We start from the raw sequence: 26,099 nt of genomic DNA, 5'->3' as shown, positions 1-26,099 counted from the left end.
AGTGTAAAAGGTTTGGAATCCAGTTCCTGAAGAAGGGACTTTTAAATTGATTCAAAATGGTTGGTTCAGAGTTAAAAGGTTTATATCCTGAGTGTGAGTAGGAAGAAAGAGCAGCATACGTGAAGGCCGGAAACTGAGAAAGACCATGGGGTTTCTAGAAACTGATAAAGCACCCACTTAACATGGCTACAGGGGGAGTGTTGATTATAATGATGGTGGAGTAGAAATAAAGTCTTTCTTTGTCAGTCATTGTACTAAGTTTGGATTTCAGTCATATTTTCTGAATACTGAATCACTATGCTGTACACCTGAAACTAACACAGTATTGTAAATCAACTATACTTCAAATTAAAAAAAAGAGCAATTAGAAGTAAAAAAAAAAGGGAAAAGCTTGCTCTGCTATAATACAGAGAGTGACATCTGGGACAAGACTGAATTCATGGAAAGAGGTTACGGGGCTGTCAGGTAGCTCAAGGTAGAGATGACAGTGCCTTGAATCAGAGTAATGATAGTAACCATGGATTCTAGAAATACCGAGAACATGCACTGAGGATGTGAATGGATGGAGACAGAGGGTGAAAGAGGATAAAGGATGATTCCTGCATTTCTGCCTTCAACTAGATGGACAGTGATACCATTTATTGAAACAAGGCACACTGAAGGGGAAGTTTTAAAGGGGAAATTATATATTATTTAATTTTTGACCTTTCAAATATGAGGTGCTTGTGAAGAGTTCAAGTAAAGATTCTTTGAAAGTAAAGGATTATATAGATTTAGAATTGAAGATCCAGATCATGGCTAAAGATAGAGATATAAATATAGATTTGGAAATCAATAGCTTATCATTTTAATTGAAGCTTTGAGAATGGAAGTAATCACCAGGAAGAGGGCGTAGAGGCAAGGTGAAGAGTTAAGACAGAGATGAGAGGAAGCCTAGCATTAAGGGCTGAGTAGAGAAGAAAGAGCCATGAAGGCGCCTAGAAAGAGGCATGAAAATGTGGTTCATGGGCCAAAGGAAGAAAATACTTTAAAAAGGCTAACCATGGATAACGTTGCTGAAAGAGGGAACTTTAGTAAGAAATTTTCTTCCTCCACATTGTCAGGATGATTTCATAAATTTGTTCAATTGACCAGGATGGCAGATGCGGTCCTCGCCCCATTCAGATCCCTTTACCTGTGGGATTGCCCATCCCCCACCTGCTGTGGTAGCTGGTAACACCCCCCAGCTGCACTTCTGCTCAGGATAACTGTTCTCAGTCAAAGGGGAGCCTCAACCACGAGGCAAGATCCCTCACCTCATCACCACCCTCAAAACCCTGGACAGTGACTGACCTTTGCCTCAAGATGGGACTTTCTCTGTGCTGCAACTCATGCTCCAGAGCTCCCTGTAGGGTTAGGCTGAATCCAGTCCCCACTGAGACCACGAATGTAGTAACCCGTTCCAGCTGCCCAGTCTTGCTTCTCTCACTCCCTCGATAAATCACTTGAACAAAAATCCCTTAGGCTTGGCTAGAGAAATTGACTAAGACAGCTGATAAATTTTATCTTTTTTTTTTTCAAGTTATATCCTTATCATCATAATACAGAGAAAAATTCCTACATAGGTCTTAACACAGCTCTACGAGGCCTGCCAATAGTAAATATCCAATATTTTTAAAAGAGGGAACAGAGATGAAAAAACTTTTTTTTTTGCCTATCAAATAGGTTTTTGAAGAAAAGGAAGTGGGGAGATTTTCCTCATTTGGTAATAAATTTTAGGAAGAGAGCAGCCTGTTTGTGGCATAAAACTGGTTATTTTGAATTTTTCACAAAATTCAGTTCTATTTAAAGCATTCTGTTAAAGGAGATGAGATATATACATTGAATACATAGGCAGAGAATGATGAGCTCCCTGATAGTGGTGAAAAGGGGCTGGTGTTTAGAAGAAAAAGAGATGTTCAGAGAAGGCTTCAGGGAGGAGGTGGCATTGGAGCTAGGCCTTGAAGGATGGGTTGAAATGTAAACGATGAGGGTGAGGAGAGAGGTGGAGTGCATTTGGGAAGGAGAGACATGGAGACAGGGAGAGGCAGCGTTTGGTAAGAGAACAGCAGTGGTGCAGGTTGCCGGTCCCTGGGGCACAGAGGAGGAGAGATGCCTCAATCCTGGAGGTCTTCGTTCAGCCTCTCCATTTAGTCTGGAAAAAGCAAGCAGTGGTCGGGTTGTGGAGGGCATTGCAGCGTGTCATGAAGGAACTGAGTGCGGGAAGAAATTAAAGAATGATAAGGGGTCTGAAATAGCTGAGAAAAGAAGACATTTTAAGATGAATAAAGAGAAGTGATTTTGCAGTTGCAAAAGTCATACTTCAGAAGTTTAAGGCACGTCGGTTCCAGGTAAAGGATTCCATCTTTGCCTAAGAAAACTGAAACAAGATGCTGCTCTCCTAAGTTCTTCCACAATCTCAAATAGAGACTGATTGAAAGGCTTGAGAAAGATAAAAATAGGAAGAGAGAAAAAGCTTGAGCTAATACTAATCTATAATTATAAATAAAACAGAGGTTTATCATTCTGGCCAGAAAAGGACCCTCATTCTGCCCTCTCCTTAGCCTCCCCCTTTCTCTAACTCACCTAGAAGTCTGTATTTAAAATTTCAACACTCATGTTCAGTTCACTGAGTACTCAAATTTGGAGAAAGACCCTCTTCCTCACCGTAAGCAAAGAATGACCTTGCTCTTATGAAACAAATTGGCTAATGAGTATGTGTAGTTTGTTTAGCATTAAGTTTTTCCCCCCCAAGTATTGCCCTGGTATTTACTTAAGATACACGATTTATTTGACACTATACATGTGATTTCAGCTAAAGGTTCTGCCCCTCTGTCTTCCTTGGTGACAGGAACACCCAGTGGTGCTGACGAAATTTATTGAGGGGGCTCGGGAAGTGGAAATGGACGCTGTTGGCAAAGACGGAAGAGTAAGTGCCTTATCCTCCACCTCCCCCGTCCCTGCCTTCCCATCAGAATTTTTTTTTTTCCTGGCAATTTTGAAACATAATGCAGGTCAATGTTCATGATTTCTACAAAACAGGTCTCTAATAATAGTGGGGACAAGCTGCTCAGTCCAAAAAAAATGTTCAGATTCACTGACAATTCCGTTGATGTGTCATGGGTATCATATCTTCTGTGTTTCATACTGCTAGAATTTCTCTTTGATGATATTCAAAATTAATTATCATCCTGTGCTCATTCTTTTTGAATAGATTTTCGCTCTCATTTTCTTTTGTCTGTGGGTTTCCTTTTATGTTTCAATGGATATTATAAAAACACCCAATACTTTTCTTTCTGAAGTTCCTAAATGAATCCCTACTTTTTCTTCTCTCTTGATTTTTCGTCCTCCCCCTTTTTATTTATTATTGGTTAATAAAGGTAAAATTAAACAGAGGAGGGTGGATAAGGGTAATAATAACATACAACTGGCTTACCACACCATATCTTGTATTGCTAATACAAAGAACACCTCCGCCTTCAGGGAGAAATGAAAACATGAAGAATGCTTTCCTTTAGTTTTCACATTGTGCTAACAAGGCATTTATGATTTATCTTGAATGACAGGAAGTTGTATTTTAGGGAGTCTGCATCATTTTGTTTGCTTTAAGGTAAAATCAAAAGTTGGCCTTCCTTTTCTACTTCATACTCTATTGAAAATGTTAAATAATTTTTTGTTTGTTTTATTCTGTATTTATTTATTTATGTTTTTATCTTCTAGATTAACAATTTAAAGTAGAGTTTTTTAAAATATATATGTATATATACATCTGTGTATATGTATATAATAATGACAACTTCTTACCACAGAATCATATACTCTAGAGTTTAAGCACCCCTAGAAATTGTTTATTTCAACCCCATACACCCCAAGGATGAGGATTTTCTTCAGCATCCCTGGAAAGCGGTCACTTGCTCTCTGTTTAACCCTTTTGGTTATACAGAACAGAGACAGTTGTAGGATTACATATATATTTGTTTATTTTTGTTCCTTGCCTTTACTTCTTGGACATCTCACATATTCCTTCTCTTGAACTAAGGTCTGCTTCCCTAGAATTTTCATCCCTGACCTCCTGGCCTCCAGAGTTATAGAGCATATGCTTAATCTTTTCCTCTTTTTTTTTTTTTTTTTTTTAACATTTTGTGTATTTGAGACTGAGATACAAAATAAAAGGAATGTGATCATACCAATGTGGAATTGATGTAAGGCTGGCCCACACACATTTGTGTGTTTTCAAATACTGTGCTGGTGAAGTAATGCTGGTCTATTGGCCTGATCTGGCTCCAGCTTGCTAGGACGTGCTCTTGCCCTAAGCATCTCTTAGGCATCAACCACTGTTTACCATCCTGGACCCCTTCTCTTGGAAGTGTTCCAGGTTATTCACAGAATTTTCAAACAGTCACACTCAGAAATGGACATAGTACTTCAGACGTATAACTTTTTCAGAGCTCAGTGGGACCGTTGTCTCCCCATTTCCAGACAGTATGAAAAAGTCTGAGTGCTTACTCTGCACTAAATACCGTGCCGGGCACTGTATATGTGTTCTCTTTCATCTTTACAGACATTCTTTGAGGCAGATACTATTGTTGTTTCTATCCTATCAGAAACCAAGGCTGAGCAGATGAAGTACCTTGCCCAGGCCACAGAACTCTTAAGTGGCTGGTGTACTGAGACTCACATGTCACTATGCTTTAAGTCATCCATAAATCTGATAAACAATCTTCTCTGTAATTTATTTAAGTCTTTTACAGTCACCCAATTATTCTCCCCCATCTCAGCTTTATCATTTCCCAAAGACACACATACTATTAACATTCTGGTTATAGTGATTGAGGCCATAAACTTTGCAATCTGACAGGTAAGAGTTCAAAATCCTGACCTGGTCACATAGTAGTCACATGTACTTGGGTTATTTATTTCTATATTGCCTTGGTTTTCTTATCTCTAAAAGAGGACAAGAATATCTTCCTCTTGCTTCCCTCTTGTCTCAAATTTCAATTTAAAGATCTCTTGATCTTTTGAGCTTCAGTTCTCTTTCTGATCCACCTCAGTTATAACATTTATCTAGCTAAATATTCACCTCTCCATCTTTTCTTTTCCAGAGCCTAAAACTTAACCTAGAAAGGAAAGATAAAGGTATCTTCAGTGCTTCCCCAATGCTTTAGTTTCCTCTTCATTCTCAAAAGTCAATATGAGTTGACTTAGTTGTCTTCTTGTCCTGTTATTTATACCTATTCTAATCAATGCAAGAGGGAGGTAAGCTCTCAAGACACTCTCAGCTGCCCCTTGAGGTGATCTGTCACTGCACAGGGCTTGGTGAGGCTCCATGGCAGCTCTTTCTAGTCCTCTCATCAGGGACTTAGCAGAGAAACTAATCAATGCTGGAGGCATCTGTTAGAATCAAGGGAGTGCGCGAGGCAGTAGCTTCACTGAAGTAAGCCCCTGATGTCGACTGAAATAAATGGGCAACCTAGAAGTTGAGAGTTATGTTTTATTTGGCGGGAGGACTCGAGCCTGGATGACAGCCTCTCAGATGCTCTGAGGGACTTCTCCCAAGAGGTGGGGCAGGAGCTAGGATATATAGGAGCTTTACAACAAGGACCAGGTAGTTGGAACAATAAAAGATTACTTGTTATCTAAAGAAAACCAGGCATCTCAAGTTAAAGAATTTAGTGCTTTTCTGTGTATGGGAGGGAGCAAACATTTGGGCTCATTGAATTCATTCCTTTGACAAGCATCTAGCTATCTAGGGCTATATTGTCCTTTATTATTCTGAGTCCCCTCAGGGTGCACCATTGTGAGTGGCCACAGAGGCTGGGCTGCAGGCTAGTCTTCAATGGGGGGTGGTGGCAGCCGCTGATGACTTGATGGTTTCAGCATTCTTTGTTTACTGATATGGCTTGCAGTATTTTTCGTTCACACTGACAACTCTTTCTGAAATCTTCTTTTGACCAGGTTATCTCCCATGCCATCTCTGAACACGTGGAAGATGCAGGCGTCCACTCGGGAGATGCTACTCTGATGCTGCCCACACAAACCATCAGCCAAGGAGCTATTGAAAAGGTCATCATTTATAAATAAAAGTGAAAGGGGAAAGACAGAAATTAAAAAAATAATTTAACTAGGTAGCAGTGTAGGACATGCGCTAGGTGAAATTTAATTATGAGGGGAACTTCCTTGCTCTGAGTCTGCTGGGTATTTTAAAAGTAACAATTTCCTTCACTAATCTTTAGAGCCCATTTGGTTGCCTACTAGCGCGGTGGCTCTCTAACTTCAGTGTGCGTCATAACCATCCGAGGAACTTGTTAAAACACAGGTTTCAGACTCCATCCCCAGTTTCTGATTCTGTCGTTCTAAGTGGAGCCACAGAATTTGCCTTTTTAACAAGTCCTCATGTGATCCTGTTGCCGCCCATCTGGGGACCACATCTGGATATCTGCTGCGGCAGATGATTCTAGTGTTTGAGAGCCAATTACAGGTGAACAGCATCTAAAGCCATGCTTCTCAGTTAGAAGCAGGTGTGCAGCAGTCCCATGAGAACCTTCTGGAACCGACGCTTTCACTGTCTGCCCTTACCCTCACCTCAAACAGCACTTTATGCTTCTTTCAATCCCTCTTTTGGAACCACTGCCTTAGAGGCTTTTCCAGGAATGATGACTCTGCTTCAGTACTCAGTATGCACTGCTCGGTGTCATCTTAGAGACAATTATCTTAAATAACTCTTGGGGATGTTCCTTTAGTGTGCAGGTATATGAGGTTAGGCTTAGCTTTTTCGGTGAGACTTCGCAGTAATCCTGCCATTGGAATCTAGGCAGGCCTGTCTGACTAGCTGTGCAGTGGGCTGGATTCTGAAGTTTTAGAATGTGAAGCAGTAATCTGGTTTGTAGCACCAGCAGCATAGAAGAACAACATCCCAGAATTTCAAATGTGCTTCAGTGCTTCATATCAGGGTAAATGACCTTGAGAACTCAGATTTCTCCAGGTCTCTCAGAGCTGCGTGCCCATGGACTCTACTTCCTTTTATAACTGATTAAGTTACTGAACCACTTTTGTGAGAGTATTGTGAAAACCTCCTGATTCTAGAAGTCAGTGCCCTCTCTTTGCATGAGTACCTTCCGGCCCTGGTTGGAGGCAGGAATTCCTCTGTGTGACACGCAGAGCCTCCCCACAAGGATATATGTTTCCTTCTGACCATAATACCTACCCTTGTAGAGTCCAGGGCAAAAGCAAAGCACATAAAAGAAATCTCTCTGGTCTCTTTGCAGCACCATGTAATTTCAGGGCCTGCACTCCTCAGCAGGGGCGTCGTTAGATAGAGTTTGGACTACAGCTTTTGGTTCCGAAACAATAGACTGAAAGGATTCTATTTAGCCCTCGAAGTAAAACCAGTGTCTATAATTGTAGGTAGATAGCTACATTTGGCAGAAAGATAATCCTGTAAGATTATTTGTTCTTTTCTCTGCTATCCTGTTGTAAATATTTAGTGCATATAGTACAAATATTACTTTGTTAATAGCTTATTTTGTTAACAGAAGAATGGATTCTATTATTATTACTATTACTATTACTATTAGTATTATTATGATTAGTGGAGATGTAGCTCTCTGTAAAGAGAAATTAAAGACATCTAATTAAGGTGCTGCACTTTGTTTTTAAACTAACGAATGTTCTTTAGCTCTGTATCATTGTCCTTTTAATCTAGGTGAAGGATGCTACCCGAAAAATCGCAAAGGCTTTTGCCATCTCTGGCCCATTCAATGTCCAGTTTCTTGTCAAAGGAAACAACGTCTTGGTAAGAAATGCCACAATGTTTGAGAAGACACCACTGCTGTGTTAGGTGGTGCTGGTTTGTGTCCCTTCGGTAATCTGTGTGAACACAGTGGCAGAGCATCTGAGAGCCCTGCAGGTGACTGTGTCTGAGAATGGGGTGCTGTGCAGCATACAACACCTGCCTCGTTTGAAGCACAGGCTCTTGGTGGCACTGACATGTCGGTCTCAGCTTTGTAAAGCGCTCTGATCCACTGCACGGAAGATCACTGTCTGCCACCTACAGTATAGTATGGATGGATGCAGTGACTGTGATTAAGTAATCTGAGCATGTAGAACAGTCATAAATTATATGCACTGAAGTTTTGCTTCACTCCTTTCTCTGAAAAGAAAGCTGTTTGGATACATTTACAAAAAAAAATGTTAAGTCAATGAAGTTAGTCTTAATTAATTTAGTCTACTTAATGTAACCAATTAGTAACCAATGCTGATTCATCACCTACTAGGCAAAGTCATAAGTTGGCTAAAAGGTGTACAGAACACAGTCTCTGCTCAAGACTCTCAGCTTAGTGAGGACTAGGGAGAAGACGAGTTTGTAGATAACTATAACACAAGTCAAATAGCTGCTAGAAGGGATGGACAGATAAAGTGGTGTTGGAGTCATGGGCTACAGAGAGCTTGTTTGCTAGCGTGTGTGTGTGTGTGTCTGTGCGCAGGTGTGTTCATGAGCATGTATTTGAGTGTCATATGCCGGGTTTGGGGTGCATCATAAAAGACTTCAAAGAAGACTCTGAAATTTTAGCTGTATCTTAAAGGATAGCTAGGATTTCGATAAGACGGGAAGATAGAGAGGACAGTACACATTACAACGTCTGTGAGAAAATTTGGCACATTTTAAGAGGTAGTGACTTGTTCAGTTCAGCAAGGCCATCTTTCTAGGGAAATCATGGAAGGTGAAAGAAAGAAAGACTGGGATCAGGAAGGTAGTACAAGAGAACACAGAGGGGTTCACCGAGGCAAGAGGAGGGAAGGCTTTCAAGAACTAGACTTTCGTCTGATGTCTAGTAGAAATCTGCTGGAGGCTTTGCAGTAACGATGCGGCTTTATCTGAATTCTGTGTTGAAGTAAGTCTGTCAGCAACGTGTGGGGATGGAATTGTGAATAGGGGATGGGAGAAAAGTTAGAATTCAAAGATACTGACTGAAAGGAAACCAAGTTAGCAGGTGTCAAGCAGCGGGAAGGAAAAGAAGAGGCTGGTGACACAAGCGCTGGGACCCAGCCAATAACAGCAGGAACCCAAGGGGCAGGGAGCATATTAATGTCGTCGCTGGCTCTCACCGTCCTTTCTCCTCTGTTGAATTTTGTTACCTCTCCAGGTGATTGAGTGTAACCTGAGAGCTTCTCGATCCTTCCCCTTTGTTTCCAAGACACTTGGGGTAGACTTCATTGATGTGGCCACCAAGGTGATGATTGGAGAGAACGTTGATGAGAAACCCCTTCCAACACTGGAGCACCCCATAATTCCTGCTGACTATGTTGCAATTAAGGTAACATTTTCAAAAATCTATTAGTCATTGTTCAAGTTCCCAAGAAATTAAAAGAAAGATTTTCATCAAAAATAATCTTGATATTTTATGAACCTTCTAACTGAAGTGCTAGACTAGAGGCTTATGATGTTTACTTTGAATAATACAATGTAGTTGCTCTACAGGCAGCTTTATGTGTACTATTGTGCATTTCAAAAAATTTTAAAAGTATTTAGAATGTAATAACTTCAAAACCAACTAGCTGAGTAAAATATAAACTACATTTATGCAGCTGATGCATAACGGTGCCAGTTTAGTTGGTAAACAGAGATTCTGGATATATTTTCTTAGGATAAGGCTTGAATTGTGCCAGGACTTCAGGAATGCATGAATCTTGTAAAAGTGTTACCCTACAGTGGTGGTTAAATTTTTACTGCCTTGGCTACTTTGCTTAGTTCCCAGTGCATATAAGTTATATTTACATTATACTGTAGTCTGTTAAGTGTGCAATAACATTATGACTAAAGAAACAATGTACATAGCTTAATTAAAAACTACTTTATTGCTAAAAATACCCATCATCATCTGAGACTTCAGCAAGTCATAATCTTTTTACAGTAGTAACATGAACGATCACTGGTCACAGATCATCATAACAAATATAATCATAATGAAAAAGTTTGAAATATTGTGAGAATGACCAAAATGTGACACAGAGACATGAAGTGAGTAAATGCTGTTGAAAGAATGGAGCCAGTACACTTGCTTGGTGCAGGGCTGCCACAAAGCTTCAATTTGTAAAAAATGCATTAGCTGTGAAGTGCAATAAAGTAAAGCATAATAAAATGAGAGATGCCTGTATATATGGATATTGCTAGTAAGAACTTAATAATAAGTCCATTGTGCTTTTCTAGGTGCCTCAGTATGCCCATGGACACAGTATTTATAATTATGACCCTTAACTACCTCACTGGACAGTATGAGGATTAGTAAAATATATCAGTATATTTGAATTGTTTAGATAAAGTACACAATGCAATTTATATTGTATATGTTTCTGTGACATTTACACATTTTGTACATCTTCAGAAGGTTTCCATTTCTGTATGTATTAGTTACCTCAACCATACTTGTGTTACAGCTGAGACCATGACTTTTATAGTAGAAGTTTTAAGTTGAAGCTATAAATAAAAAGTACTTAATAGTCCTGTTATGTTAATAACTTAGGATGCCCTGGATTTTATGGTCCATTGAGATGGAATGCCACTTCTTATGTTGGGGGAGGGTGGCATTTTATTCCTGGAGGCTGTGATACAACATAAACTATTAGAGCTCTCAGTGGGAAAATATATATACATAGGATTTTTGTTTGTTTGTTTGAGACCAGCAAGTAGAAGGCCCCCCCAAATATTTTTCCATTGGTTCATCTATATATGAGTTTCAAAGTCACATGTCTTTATTCTTAGACACAGGGTTATACACACACACATGGGTACACACATATGGGTATGAAACAATTTCCAACTAATAACAGTACTGATAGATATGAAATTTTTCAAAATGCACTGCGTTTTCCAGTTTACTTCTTTTCTACTGATCATTGTACAGGAATCTTGATTTTTTTTGTCAAGTAACTTGTTCACAGTCAGTCTTAAAATGGTCCTAGTGAGGTGGGTGGATATCAACAGGTGATGTGCAGAGAGAGCAGGAATATATAATAACTTGACTAAGATGACCCCGTTGAATAACCTCAAGCAAGAATTCCCATGATGACATGGAGGAGTGCCAGAATCAGAGGAGGAATAGTCTAGACTGGATAAATGGATATACAGAAGAAATGAGAATTTGGTTCTTAGTGAACTGCACTGATAAAATAAAGAAAAGGAAGCACTCTTATCTGTGTTCTAGTTTGTATGAAAGTTCTGGGCAAAAGTGTTTCCAAGCAGAATGTTTTTCAAGGCTTTTTAAGAGGCGTCAACAACAGTTTAATGTCTCAGAAGTCAGCTTGCAGACAGACATTTCTGGCAAGGTGGCTTGTTTCAAGTCCAAATGATCAGAACAAGAAGAGTAATGTTTCAAAAGCCTACCAAGAAAAAAAAATGTGTTTGAACTCTGTTTGGGAGATCCATGCCCAGCAGACTTCGATTGAAATCACTCCAGTAAGAATATGTGTAGGCCAGATTAGAAACACTGGCCTAGTCTGGTCACTGGGGTCCTATTTACAGAAATAATTTGTGATTATTTAATCCAAGTTTTTGGCCAAGAGCTCAAGAAATTTCTGGAACAGGAGTTTAAAGCTATTTTTCAAGTCAGATGCTTAGACCAAAGAAACTTTTTACGTGTCTACCAGAGCCTAAATGAATCCTATGCGAGATGATTCACTAAATGTATTTATCCTCCCTTATTCCTTTTATACCTTTTTCTCACATACTTCTCCCACCTGTTATTTTTGACAGGCTCCAATGTTCTCCTGGCCCCGGTTGAGGGACGCTGACCCCATCCTGCGCTGTGAGATGGCTTCCACCGGAGAGGTAACTAGTTCATGATCCATGGACACTTTCGACTTTGAAATCTATGGTTTTATGATCTGAATATAGTGAGTAAGTTAGTAAGTAGTAAGGAAGACACTTCTTTTGCTATCAGAGTAAGTCTGAAAGGGCTTAAGAAGTTTGAACTGAGGAAAAATCTTTTGCTTTTGCAGACCAGAGTCTAAATTTTCACTTGTATTTCAACATGTGACCATAATACGTGTGTTTGTCATTCATTTCCACATCACACATTGAGAATGTCTTTCAAATATTTCTCTTGACATCTAAGTAAATATCTTCTGGTTCTTTCTTTTTATTTTAAGTTTCTCCAGTCTTTCTGTAACAGCACGGCTCTCCACTCCCCTAACTTGCCTTGCTACAGGGAAATTAGACCGTGGAGTTTTTACTAGCAATATGGAGAGTGAATGTACAGCATGAGAAAGATAACGGGGGCTGAAACATTGTGGAATCTGCAGATACATGCAGAATCCCAGGGCCACTTTCAAAGCAACTTTAACCTCCCAGGGATTATCTAAAGACTATAATGGGACTGGCCACTGGATGTCCCTCTTCACTTGTGTTGGGGACTCTGTCAGCTGAAGGTTTCTTTAAGAATGTGAAATGTGTTTCTTGTAGAGATCTGTCAGATTCCAGAGAGTTCCCTACATGTCAGTGTCAGGACATTTTATAAATCACCTAGCCCTTGACAGACTTACTCGATACAACCTTCAGATTCTCATCAGTGCACCCGGGAGTGGCAGCATCAGACTGGGAAGCACCATTGTTTCCTCTTGGTATTGAGGAAAACCTGGAAGGGGAAAATACTTAATTGTAACAAATACGTGATGTTTTATATGGTTGCCTGGTTACAGGCAAGATGTGTGGTGAGAAGCCAAGTGAGACCAGAAGGGAGGCAGGGAGGAATAAATGGCTATCTCGTTTGAATTTGGACTGATGATTGCCTTCTCTTAGCAGCTTTGCTGCTTCTGTTAATTTAATAGGTGAGAAAACCTAAGTTGAAAACGAGGGACCTACGTTACATTTCTCTGCTGTTTGAGGAGACAGTCTTTCAGGTCCGTCTTGATCCCATGGTCACTCAGCAGCGGGGCTGTTTTCAGTTGGCTCAGGGTTCAGATCAGGGAGAGATCTGTTTCCTTCATGCTGTTTTCTCTAGTGTGGCAAATCTATTTTCAGCACTTAAGTCCATTCTGTTTCCAAACATACATTACTGGAGTGGTTGAAATACGAACATGTGAGAGAATTAGAAATCCAGCTCCCCCTTTCTTGTCTCTGTTTCAGAGGTATAGACAGAGAATTCTCCTTCCATTATTAGAGTCATATTTCCAGGTGTTACGTTACAAGGTCTGCTGTATAACCAAAAATCAGAATAATTCTAGCTCGGTGAAATCTTAGTTATGCTTCAGCGACATTTGCAATGTTTAAAAGGCTTGTTGTGGGATTAAATAAGCCTTCAGCATTCCTAGTGGTGAGGTGAGGTGGTAGTCCTGATCTTTGCTTACATATTTAGTTACTTCCTCTGTTTTTTGTAGAAAACTGCTGAAACTTCTGAAGTATTGTTGCATATGCACTTACTATGGGATTGCCCAGGTTCTTTCAGTAGAATTTGGCTCCTGTTAACTTAGGTTGATATTGCTTAAGTTGGTTGGTCAGTACTTGTCCAAAGAAAATATTCTCTGTGGAGTGAAAAGCAGCATGTACTGGTGGTCAACTGAAAATCACAGTCATGAGAACTTTCTTTTGACAGTAAGGGAGTCATTTGCTTCAAGAATAAATTTAGCCATCAGTGCTATTTACTGTAATGGTGGTTCTGTACCTGTGCCAAATGATGATGTGCATGGCAGAATCTACCCCCATCAGGCTTACATAGAGCACTTGTTCTGTAGTTACGGTGGTCATTTGACTTGCAGCACAGTTACCCTAGAAGAAGCCCCTGTATATCCTAACATTACGTATTAATTTGGATTTTTTTTTTACATATGGCTATAGTATTCAGGACTAGTAGCAAGGTATTTTTTGTTCATTTTTATGAAAATAATAATAATAATAAAACAAGCTTCTTTGAGATTGTCATAGATATATTGAATTTCTCAGAAGGCTTTCTCCTTAGCTGTCTGAAATGACTCCTAGCCAATTGATCAGCAGTTACGCATTTGTGCTCCTGACCCGTGAACTCACGCACTGTTGCATAGCATACACGGCATATACTGTTATTTAAACATTAAGTGAAATTAACATTTGGTAACCCACCTCATTATGGGCTAGAAGCTGTGATTTGTATCCAAATATCTCACAGTAGAATTCAGTTATGTTGCTCCATGGAGTGTTGTTGGATAGAGAAAGCATTGCTTATTTATTCATTATGCTTAATTAAAAACATAAGATACATCTACTTTGGTCCGACTTTTAATCCCTGGATTCAGATTGCATGGTCTTTGGGCAGCTGAATCAATAAAACCTAGCATAGGGAGTCTGTGGCTTTCCATTTGTGTCTTTTTTTCGTAAGGGTGGTTGACTGTCATTTGCTTCCTTTTACTTAATTTTTTTCATTTATCCTAAACAGGTGGCTTGCTTTGGTGAAGGTATTCATACAGCTTTCCTAAAGGCGATGCTTTCCACAGGGTTTAAGATACCCCAGAAAGGCATCCTGATTGGAATCCAGGTAAGTGGTGTGTGGCTGTGTGCATGCCTGTGGGCACATGCTGACAGTGGCTGGGGGAAAGCACCTTAATTGTGGTACAGAAGAGGGGAGATTTGTTTAAAGTTCCACTGCAGAGAACAACAACCTCTACAAAGAATGGGCATTTGTTTTCTGTATGTTCTCTGATTTTTGCTTTTTTTCTACTGCAGCAGCTAATACAAGTAAGTGAATAAACAAACAAATGAAAAACAGAAAGAGAAAGTCTTTAGGGAAGGGATATTTTTCCTGAAGGGGATCTCTTCTATTTCTTGGTTACATCTTTTTTTATTTATTTTTGCTTTCAGTTCTTCCTCTTTAGCTTCTGAACACAGGCTTTCCGTAAATTTGAGCCTTACCTCTTCTTTCTTTCTGTCTCTGTCTCTATCTCTTGATTTTCCCCTTTGACAGATCAGTCATGTCTATGGTATCCACTCTCCTGTCTGAAACTATCAACTTTAAATCTTTATCCTCAGCCATTCCATATTTCTAACAATCTGCTGGGTAACTCTATCTGGATGTTTTAAATTCAACACACCCCAAACTGAAGTCATATTATCCCCTCCTGACCTCTATTCCTCCCTTCCTTATAGTCATTCATTCACATTTCAATTTCTACTAAATGTCAGTGATTCAAAGCTGAAGAAGATATAGACATTATTTGAGAAATTGTCTCAGTCTGATACACCAACACTAATTGAGAGTTCTTAAAAGGCAGTGACTTAATGGGCTTGAGAAAGTCAGCACATCCCACAGTATACTTGAAATATTACTACTTAGTAAAGTCTTCTAAGTTAATTCAGGGTGAAATAATCATAAGTGGATATCTTCATCCAATGAAAAGGGCATTATTGCCTTATTATTGCAAGTCAAATGTAAATCTTAGGGCAAAAGGGGAACCCGGAAACTCTTAATACTGTTTGGAATACTTATTGTGAGAATGTACAAACTGTTTGTTTATGCATTTCCTAAAAAATACTAGATGTTTCCCAACTGATCATTCACTTTCATTTGAGACTAGTAATTCTTGGAGACTATAAAAACAATAGATGATGTTGTATGTCACCCCTGCCATACTTTTAATAAGTTCAAACCCTGCATGGTTACATACAAATCAATAAAAATATAATTAGAGTAGTACCAGGTATTTTCAAGTCAATGGGTGGTTATCATAGATGCGTCTCACTAGGGTGCCTTAATATCAGCAAATTAGACTCTGGAGACTGGCTGATAGTGGCTTTGAAGAAGTTTCTGCAGAGAGTAACTTGGGATTTTGCTTCATAAAGGTGCCAGAAGGGCGATGGTGAACAGTTAGAGCAGAGGCTAACAAGATGACTTGAAGTTGTGAAACTTAATGGTAGTTTAGAGACATACTGCACCATATGAGAGACTCATCACATTATAAATGGGTATTAAGTATTATTAAGTCACAAGTCTGAGAGTATTTGCCCAACTTTCAGTTATGGCTTAAAGTTTAATGTGAGACCTGGGGGCATTCAGAGGAGACCATGCCCTTAGTCTCCATCCTCACAACTAATCATAACAGTGCTAACATTTAGAAATACCAGTTTAGGAAGGCAGTGATGTATAAAATCGTGCCTTGTTTGGTTCCAGTGCTGCGGGGAAATGTAAAGCAAAAATTAATTTGATCCCTATGAAGCACTTGTGTGATTTTGGCATCAGTGAACGGGATTTTTGCTTTGTAGGGAAAAAGGGGTTTTATAGGGGGAAAAAAGAGTCTTCTTAAAGCCATGAGGTTCTGTTCATTGAACTTCTACCTTTCAGTGTATTCTTTTTTAAATAAATCAATGTTCTAGCAGCTTCCTGAATTTTTGCACAGAGCTTTCTCCCTGTGCATGAGTACATAATGTTAGAATTTAAATAGATATGTATTTTAATTACAAAATTTTAAAAAGTGCATTTAAAGAAATATTTAATAAAATTATATTTGATAAAATATTTGCACCTGTAGTAAAACTGATCATCAATACTCTAAGCCTCTAGAAATAGGCAAGAATCATTTTCTGACCTACTTTATATGGGAAGCAAAGAAAAGCTGATGTCTCCAACAGTTAATGTATAATCTCTTCATTACTATGTGGAGGATTTTCATTTACAGTGATTTTTAAAAAAATGTGTAGTCATAAATTTAGCTGAACACTATGACACAATATACTAACCAGAAAGTTAATAGTTATATAACTCACTGGGCATCTTTTTTAGTTAGAATGGGACCAAATCTAGTCTCAACTTTTTACCTAGGCTTCATAGCAACTGTGGATAAATTAGAATTCCATATTTCAGCATACATTGTCCTTTAAAAGAATCATTTTATTTAACTTGTTTCCACTGGGCCAGAAGAAGTCATATAAACTTGTTCAAATATATAGAGTCAGAACTGGAGGGGACCTAAAATAGTATTGCTAATATATAAATGTGGATTAGGGCCAGTAAATACAAGAGAAGGCATTTAGTTATGTAATGACGTACTAAGAAAGCAAGTCCACAACTGCATTTTGATTTCTTAAAATAATCATTCATTTCATGTGGTGCTGTGGAGAGCACTGGTAGCCAGCACTGGTGCAGTAATTTGCTTTATTATCCCTTCACATATAAGTGGAGAGGATGGTCGGTCCCATTTATTTGAAGTGAAGGTTTTCTTTTCTCTTTATTGCCCCACCCTGATCCAGCTGCCTGCTATGAGTAGAAGGATTTACTTGAAGAAACCTTAACTCTAATTTTTCACAACAAGTTGCAAGAGAAAATTGGGAGGTGGGGGAGAGAAATATGGAGTAAAGGCAAAAATGACTCAGAGCCAGGAAACATTTTTTCTTATTATTGGTGGGTTAACACATATTTTAAATAGTAATTTAGTACTAGCAAGTATCCACCACTTCTCAACATTTAGTAGATCGTATGGGTGTGTTTGTGTGTGTGCACACATGCATGCATACAGGCTCATTGGTTTTATGTCAGTTTTCCTAATTTTTATTTCTCTTCTTCCCACCCTACTCCTTCACACACACACACACACACCCTGTTTCTGCCCTCTCAAAGTCAATCCTATAGTCAAATTACCGGGAAAGTCAGAAATATTCGTAACATTAATCTTGTATAACTAGGATTTAGGAAAAAAAATCAAGATTTAGATTTTTGTCAAAGGATCCTTAATTTTATTGTATGCACTGTGTCTCTATCAAGAGCTTTTGCATAGGTAGAGACCCTAAAATAAGGAAGGGGTAATTCACATTTATGTGCCAACAAAATCATCTTTGATTTTCCTGAAATATTTCAAGCCTCTTTTCGCCCCATCAGGAGTTATTTTTAGTTGCTCTGAGTAGGCAATCTGCCTTGTTGTGAAATTTTCTGGAACACCCTTTAACAATAAATGACTCACTCTAGAGCAGATCGAGAGCCCTCGCTGTTTTTTCCCCTCTGATTGGGCTATTCAGTGATGCTTGTGGAGTGGAGAGAACCATCCTGACATCTGTGCTTCAGTGTTGCTCAGAAACACAAAGCAAGCATTTTATTTGAAGAAAGACGACTCCAAGTGACATGAATAACCTTTCATCTTCAACACAGAATCATTAGAAACAACCATAGAGTTGTCAACCCAGACATCTCTGTAGAGTCCACAGACATCACACAGTCTTAACTTGGCTTTCGGTTCTGTAGCCAGAAGTTGGATTAATGTGAAAATGATAATTGGAGGAAATATACATATATATATATATATATATATGTATATTTCCTCGAATTATCATATATGTATATAAAGACTTTCTTTCATATAAACATTTTCCAGGAAATAAATCAGCTTGTACTTTTCACCTTAATAACAAATGGTTTCTTACCCAGGTATTTTCAGTCAGCTATTAAATCTGGGGCTACTCAGATCCAAGCTGACAGCTGTAATTTCTTTTTGTAGAGAGGCTATTTTATGTGTCACAAGTGTTCAATACATGTTTGATAGAAGTTTATAATGTGACTGTGAAAGCCAACACCCCAGACCAGAAGGCAGAGCAGTTCCCTGGCTGGGAACTGCCAATATTGTCATGTCAGATATTTATCTTTTCCACTTGGGGGACAGCATTGAAACAGCTCCATAATGAGGTTCTGACTGGTGTCTGCAGGTCTTTAGAGGACTTGCTGACTTATTTTACTTTAAAATGGCAAAGAAAAAAAATTACATTCTAGTACTCCTCTCTCAAACTTTTTTTTTCATAGTGACTTTGGCCAAGGTTAATGCATCTTCACCTTGAATTACAAAATGAATGAAGGATGGTCCTCCTGTCCCCTCTTCCCTCCTGTTCATAAACTGAAGTGTGCTTCAGAATCACCTGGAGGGTTTGTTAAAATGCAGATTACTGAGACCCCACCCGGAGTCCCTGATTCCATAGATCTGGGGTGGGGCCCAAATTTTCATAATTTAAACAAACTCCCAGGTGCTGCTGATTCTCTACGGACTACATTTTGAGAACTACCATGCTGGTGAAGTAGTATGTTAGAAAACTGGTTCAAAGTTATGTTATCACATGACCATACCTTATTAGTGATTTTTTTTTTTTTTGCTAGGGGCAAATGTAAGAGATCGAGAATAGTTCATTCAGCACATGATTAGCGTATCAGTTGGTCAATATGTGTTCGTTGGTCGGCTTTATGTTGAGCCTCCTAACATGCTTGGCTTTTCCTAAAGTCTGCTCTGTATTTAGCAGAAGGTCACGATGTGATGTTCCATATTAGGTGGGGAGGTTGACAAAATTCAGAAGCTCATTTAGAATATTTCATACGTATTTGCTGTGTTTCAAGGACTCTTAAAACATGAAGAAAACCTAAAATGCCATCTCATTCAGTCCCTGGCTTTCCAGCCAGAATCAAACTTGAATAAACGATCGTCCTCTTCCTCTGCCTAACCTGTTCTTAAGGAGGCTGCCGCATACCTCATTAAACTGCCCTACTGTCACTGAGGAACTCTCTGACTTTATACTTATTTATTTTTTTATGTCTAGTCATGAGCTTCTTGCATCCAGGCCCATGTCTTCTTGTTGGGTCCTAAGTGGGGATAAAAAGCTGTTATCTTGGGCCTGGTTAGTTTGTGTTCTAGAAGACTGTCGCAAATAACCCCTCGTCTGCCTTAGTTTGGATTCATCCCGCTTCATTTATCTTTTCTATTTGTCACAGGTTTCCTCTCATAAAACAGCAGTTCTGGGATTGAGAGGGCCAGAATCTGAAAGAATTTTATATTTGAACATAGTCTTGGGGTCTTTTCCTGAGATATAGAGTTTTTCTCAAAAAGCCTCTGCAAGTAAACATTAGGAGGTTTTGTGGGCTGAACGTGATCAAAATTGTGTAAGGTTCTTGGTATGTTTTATCACAATTCTCAGTTTGTCTGAAATTCTGCAATAAGATTATATTCATGAAATAAAATATATATATATTTTTCAGATTCTTTTCCATTACAGTGCATTACAACATCTCCCTTTAATCTTTTTATTTATTATTATTTATTTATTTTGGGGGGAAGGAAATTAGGTTTACTTATTTATTTTTAGAGGAGGTACTGGGGATTAAACCCAGGACCTTGTATATGCTAAGCATGCACTTTACCACGTGAGCTATGCCCTCCCCTTTCTCATATCCATGATTTTTTTCAACCATTTCTAATATGGTTTCTAATAGATTACAAAACAATTACTAAAAGTAACCAAATTATGTCAAAGTAACAAATTATGTCATCTGTTTACAAACTTTTTGCAGAGGAAAATAGCCAAAAAATGCTTATTTGGGGAAGAATGGCTATGTTTTTAACTTTGCATAATTTTGTACCCTCTGTTTAGTTAGGTTACTCAGACACTCATGTTAATGAGGTCAAGGTCAGAGACTGATCATTGGGTAGACCGCTGAGCTTTGTTTTCCTTCACCCTGACCGCTGTCTTGCAAATACTGGCTTTTGGTCTCAGGAGGGACGTATGTTCAGAACTGGGGAACCCTGATGTCAACAGACAGTCCAGGGAAGGCAGGACCCAGAAACTAGATGGGTCCAGCTGGGGTTCTCTGAAGCGCACAGCAATGAACTCTAAGAAAACATCTGAACAGTGAGATTGGACGTTAAGGAAGCCTGTCCGGAAGTAAAATGTATGTGAGGAGGAAGTTGGTTTGTATTGTTGAGTGTGATAGCCAGTAGAGGAACCCAGGCTTGGAAGCTAGGGTGCAGGGGCAGGAATCTAATCTCTGGGAGGCTGAAAAAAACAACTATCTTAATAATAATAATTAATATTTAATAAGAACTATTAATAGACGAGTAGTTGTGCTAAGGTACTGGACTAAGACCTAGGTAGGACTTACTCATCGAATACTCACAGCAACCCTATGATGTGGACACTATTACTATTCCCATTTAACAGATGAAGAAAGTACATCACAGAGGGGTCAAGTAAGTTGCTCGAGGTCACACAGGTTATCATGGAGCACCAAGAAGTAGGTGCACCATTATCCTTAATGGCTGTTTTATAAATGAAGAAATGGAGGCCCAAAGATACTAAGTTTTCATAGGAATGAATGGGAAAGCCAGGATTTGAAATGCAGCTTAGTGACCCCAGAACCCTTTCTTTCACTCTTTGCCTCAGAGTAAATGAATCTCATATGACTGACTTATTGTAGGGAGCTGTAAATGAATGAAGAGGACAGGGCCTCATTACTGAAGTGCAGTCCGAAGTTAGAATTCAGTAATTAGAACAGGTTGGACAGGCACACATCCAGCAAGGCCAGCTTGGTGTTGGGCTCCTAATCCAGGTGACTTTAAAGTCTCCCTGACCAGGAAAAGAGTCTGTCCGGAAGTGGGGTGGAGCTGATGCTACAGGCAAAGTGGATTAAATAGAAAGTGAAGAAATTTAAGGAGTAAAAAGTAAGACAGTAGAAAGCAAGATAATGTGAATGGAATTTCATCTATATTGGGAAATAACAGCTTATACTCACTATAGGAAGACAAAATGATAAAAAAAAATTGTCATCTTTGAATAGAAAACACCTGGCAACACATGGCATTACCTTCTATGACATGAGAAATACCATGTCATGAGACTAAATGACTAAGATGTGTATTTGGAAAGTGAATTTTGTTAAATCCCTTTAATTTCAGCAATCATTCCGTCCAAGATTCCTTGGTGTGGCTGAACAGTTACACAATGAAGGTTTCAAGGTATGTGATATTATTTTTTTAAGTTCTCTGTCAGCATTCTATCCCCCAAAAAGAATCTTAGGGACTGAAATAGTCCAAAATAGGATCCTTCCACCTGAAAGGTATAACTACCTTGATAGTTTCAAGATTTCAATGGAATAAAATCATTAGAAAGACTAGTTTTAAGTTTTAACAAAATTACTACAAACTCAAAAGAATCTGCCAACTAAAACCTTAGGGAGTTTGGCGTGTACAGAATTGGGAGAAAGTTTTAATGCATTCCATATATTTTTCCCTTTTTCCTTTTCATGCTTCCATATGAAGTCATAGTTTCCAGCTGTTACAGTTACAGGCAAAACTTCTTTGCCATAAATATCTCCACACAAAGCCTGGTTCTGTAAAACAGAATGATTCCCAAGGCTCCGGGTGGGTCTGTGCTCATGAGGCTTTGTTGGCATGATAACAATGAATTCTCAGCCATCAATAATTCTTTATTTTTCTCCTCTACAAAAGCAGTTACAGTTGAGGTTATTAAGTGTTTTCTTACTTCAAATATTTAAAAATTATTTAACATGCCCACGACTCCAGATACTGAGTCCAAATCTCTGTTCACGAGATGCGATGTGAATGGCATCTCCTATTCACCAGTTTTCTTCTGCTCTGTGTTTTAAATGACAGTGTGTTCCAGTAGGCTTCTTCGATCCATGAAAACATTCCCCATGATGCAATAACCGACTTTTCCATTTTAAACGCAGCTCTTTGCCACGGAAGCCACGTCAGACTGGCTCAATGCCAACAACGTCCCTGCCACCCCAGTGGCGTGGCCATCTCAAGAAGGACAGAATCCCAGCCTGTCTTCCATCAGAAAGTAAGAACTAGGCAGAGTTTCCTGAGATAACAAAATAAATGGAGGATTAACTTTGGGAATTAGTATGATAGATCAAGTCTTCCAAAAGTTCTCTTAGTCAACCAACTTAAAAAGAGTAAATTTGTGAATGATAGTAAAGCTTTATTCTCATGAACTTCACTATTACTATAAAACACTATGCCATATGTGTACATGGTGACATGTAGCATCTTTCAAAATACTTCCTGGTAAGGATCCTTTCCTTGACTGGCACCGAGTTCTCAGGATGAGAATTACGGGCATGAAGAGTGCAATGCAGCACTTTGTATTTTGCGCCAACCTTCTGTTGTCCATATATGTGTATAGCAAGTGTAAGATTGACCAGCTGCATTTCCCTGCGGTTGTGCATCAATGAATCAATTTATGGAGGACTTGCTATATGCAGGACACTGTGGGGAGTGCTATAATAACGTCATCTGTAGAATTACCTAATTCCTATTCTTTAATCAGATTGGTTATTAAGCCTTAGTCTACATCATCATTGGGTTTTGTAAAACATTATTTCAGCACCATGTAAGCCTCAGGAACACCATTACATCAATACTTATAGAACTATGTGGCATAGGTACCTAGGAGATCATTCTCATTTGCTCCAGGATTTAACAGCCTGCTGAATGGCTAAGTCATACCAAATTCTATGTGATATACTGTCTCTTAGGGCTCTTAAGAAAGTAACCTATAAATCCTTATTAAAGTGATTTAAAAAAAAGGCCAAATTGTTCAGAACTTAGTAGACTTCCAATGATGCTATGAGCCCTTGTTTAGGGCTTTGTAAAACAATAATTAGCCTGCTACCTGCCTCCGACATTTCAGCGTCTCCTAGTGTGTGTAGCAGCCCAGCAACAGAACGTGAAATGGCTGAATTCTAAACCAGACGACTTGTATTTTCAAACCATCGGCTGAAGCCCTGGGAAGCAGGCAGTGAAGGAGTTAATCTGGGAGAGGGAGTGTGAGGGTGGACTGGCCTTCAGTGCTGGAGGAATCACCTCCTTGTAAAATAATTATCAAATCCCCAACGCTCGCTATGGACAGATAGCATTTTAAAGAGAAAACAAATGTTTCTTTCTGATTAGTTAGACATTCATCAGAATTCGTTGAAAAACACAATACAAAATTATAACCCCTAAATGTGTGCAATTTGTACATTTACTTAGGAACAGAGGAGGGCAGGTGTCAGTCAGCTCAGTATGGCATTGTCTTAGATGGCTGAGTAATTTACGTCAGTGTTTTAAAACTAATTGTAAAATATATATAGTCCCCTATAAGCTTGTGTTTATTTTGTTTATTCTTCTAGATTGATTAGGGATGGCAGCATTGACCTGGTAATTAACCTCCCGAATAACAACACTAAATTTGTCCACGACAATTACGTGATCCGCAGGACAGCTGTTGACAGTGGAATTGCCCTCCTCACAAATTTCCAGGTGTGCTCTTTTCCTCCACGGTAGCCCATGTGAGGGTTTTAATTTCTGTGCCTCCCTTAAGAGTGGCTCTCTCTCCACGTGCCTCTCTGTTCTCCCCTTCTTGTAACTTTGGGAGTGGGGACGATTTTCTAAATCGAATCTAAAATAATGGTCTATTATGGTAGGTCATGGCCCAGTTGAGACAGCTGGTGACCGAGCAGTTGAGATAATCATACGCTGTGGAAAGCCATGGTTCTCTCATTACCCCTACGATTATCCTTTAAATAAAAGGTGTGTGGCATGGAATAAAGATACAATTTTATTCCATTGTTCCTAAATGAAGGCCACTGTGTAAAAGCAACAGGTTAATGATCATTGAAGATCCAGATACAGTGCAAGCACGTGTCCAATTCGTAGGCAGTGATTGCAGGAGGTACATTCAGTTCTACCTGGACTTGACCCACCAAATTTATCACAAGGAGAAGAACCATTTGCCAAGACTCATTCCCTTTCCGCCCATCCTATTTTACCCCTCTGCCTGAGTCAGTTTTAATCCCCGTGCAGGGGGTAGGGGAAAATAAACTTATTCATGTTGAGGTCTGAGATGCAGGAGAAAGTCCCCATTAAGTAAAAATGTTTGGGTCTTTCATCCCATGCCCCTTTGAAAACTGGGAACAGAAACTTGACTTTTCATTCTGGCTGCATTAAACATTCACCTTCATATCGTATGCGTTGCTAAGATTCCTACCCTTATGTTTTCAGGTGACCAAACTTTTTGCAGAAGCTGTGAAGAAATCTCGCAGTGTGGACGCCAAGAGTCTCTTCCACTACCGGCAGCACAGTGCTGGAAAAACGGTCTAGGGAAACACATGCCCCTTCTCCATCCTCAAATCAACCCAAGCCCCTTTTTCTCTCAATGAACTGACTGCCCACTCTCTTTCCCAGAGATGAATACTGACATCAGACTTTATTGCAGTTTACTTAGTTATGCCTCCAGATTCTTTTCTCTCACAATTAAATGGTCAGTCACTTTTTGGAAACCTCACTTAGAGAGTCCTTCCTGAGAAACTCGTTCTTCACGAGAATTCCTTTATTTACTAATGCCTTGTTTTTGGTGGGCTAAGCTTCCCAAGTGCGTCTTTGCAGCTAATGTTTCATGGTGCTGATTAATGATGATCAAGGTAGAAAAAGTCGCCGCTCGGTCTTCTGAACTCTTTCTATATATATTTTACAGACACTACTGTCATTGTTTTTAAGCAGCATCTGCCATGCTCAGGACACTTTAACAAGGCAGAATACTACAAAAATTGTTAAAGTGCAGTACGGATTTAATTTATGAACTCCTTCATCGTGATGTTTGTGTATTGCTTCTTTTTAATAATCATTCTATCTGGCTCATCCAGGAATATCATTATCCCCTCCCACAGGGCTGAATTTGAGAAGTGTGACAGAGGTCTCTAAAGTATGGATTTTTTTAAAGGACACTGGTTTGCAGTTTTGTGTTTTGCAGTATGTCAGCAGATGGTGGATACCGCTGAGATGGTTTTATTCTTGTTTTTCTTTGGATTTTTAACCTGAGCCAAGTGAACTCTTCAGATTTATGCCATCTCTGCTGCCTGCTCCCCCTTCCTGCCAACTGTGGAATAACTTGGAAGTTATGTTCATCCCTTCAGATTATAGTTTCTGTTGATCTACTGAGTCCCACACTGCAATGTGACTTTTCCGCATTTTAAGCACAAGGCACTCATTCCTTCTACATACAGAAAAGTCCTTCCTACAGGGCAGCCTTTGTCGCTTTTAAACTTTTTGTGATATAAGTGCTCTAATTGTGAACTTTTAAATAAAATACTAAGAGGCAAGACACCTGTATTCTTGCATTTCTTTACTCATTTATTTTTGCATTGATACATAAAATCTGTTCTATTCTCTGATGCAAAGGGGTTTGAGGCTAGTATTGTATCTTTTTTTTTTTCTTTTTCTATACGAAGTCATATAAGGTATGAGCAAATTAAAAATAATGAAGTTTAAATTGTTACATTTTTTTCCTCCTCCTGCCCCTTACTTGTAAATCTCATTTA

General features: G+C 39.1%; 1 protein-coding gene across 3 annotated transcripts in view; it reads left to right on the top strand.

The window, feature by feature from the left end:
• Positions 1-25,882, top strand: part of CPS1 (carbamoyl-phosphate synthase 1) — a 135,942-nt gene extending 110,060 nt beyond the window's left edge. For all 3 annotated transcript variants that reach the window (XM_074364058.1, XM_074364057.1, XM_010960062.3), the window contains 10 exons: positions 2,870-2,947; positions 5,974-6,081; positions 7,721-7,810; positions 9,162-9,332; positions 11,768-11,842; positions 14,421-14,519; positions 21,673-21,732; positions 22,467-22,579; positions 23,913-24,042; positions 24,784-25,882. In XM_074364058.1, the coding sequence (XP_074220159.1) occupies positions 2,870-2,947; positions 5,974-6,081; positions 7,721-7,810; positions 9,162-9,332; positions 11,768-11,842; positions 14,421-14,519; positions 21,673-21,732; positions 22,467-22,579; positions 23,913-24,042; positions 24,784-24,882 (1,023 nt within the window). In that variant the 3' untranslated portion in view covers positions 24,883-25,882. The remainder of the gene's footprint in view (positions 1-2,869; positions 2,948-5,973; positions 6,082-7,720; positions 7,811-9,161; positions 9,333-11,767; positions 11,843-14,420; positions 14,520-21,672; positions 21,733-22,466; positions 22,580-23,912; positions 24,043-24,783) is intronic.
• Positions 25,883-26,099: the final 217 nt, after the last annotated feature.

Source organism: Camelus bactrianus, chromosome 5 (genome assembly GCF_048773025.1).
Source record: "Camelus bactrianus isolate YW-2024 breed Bactrian camel chromosome 5, ASM4877302v1, whole genome shotgun sequence".
In the NCBI taxonomy this organism is placed as follows: domain Eukaryota; kingdom Metazoa; phylum Chordata; class Mammalia; order Artiodactyla; family Camelidae; genus Camelus; species Camelus bactrianus.
This window is presented reverse-complemented; position numbering and strand designations above follow the sequence as displayed.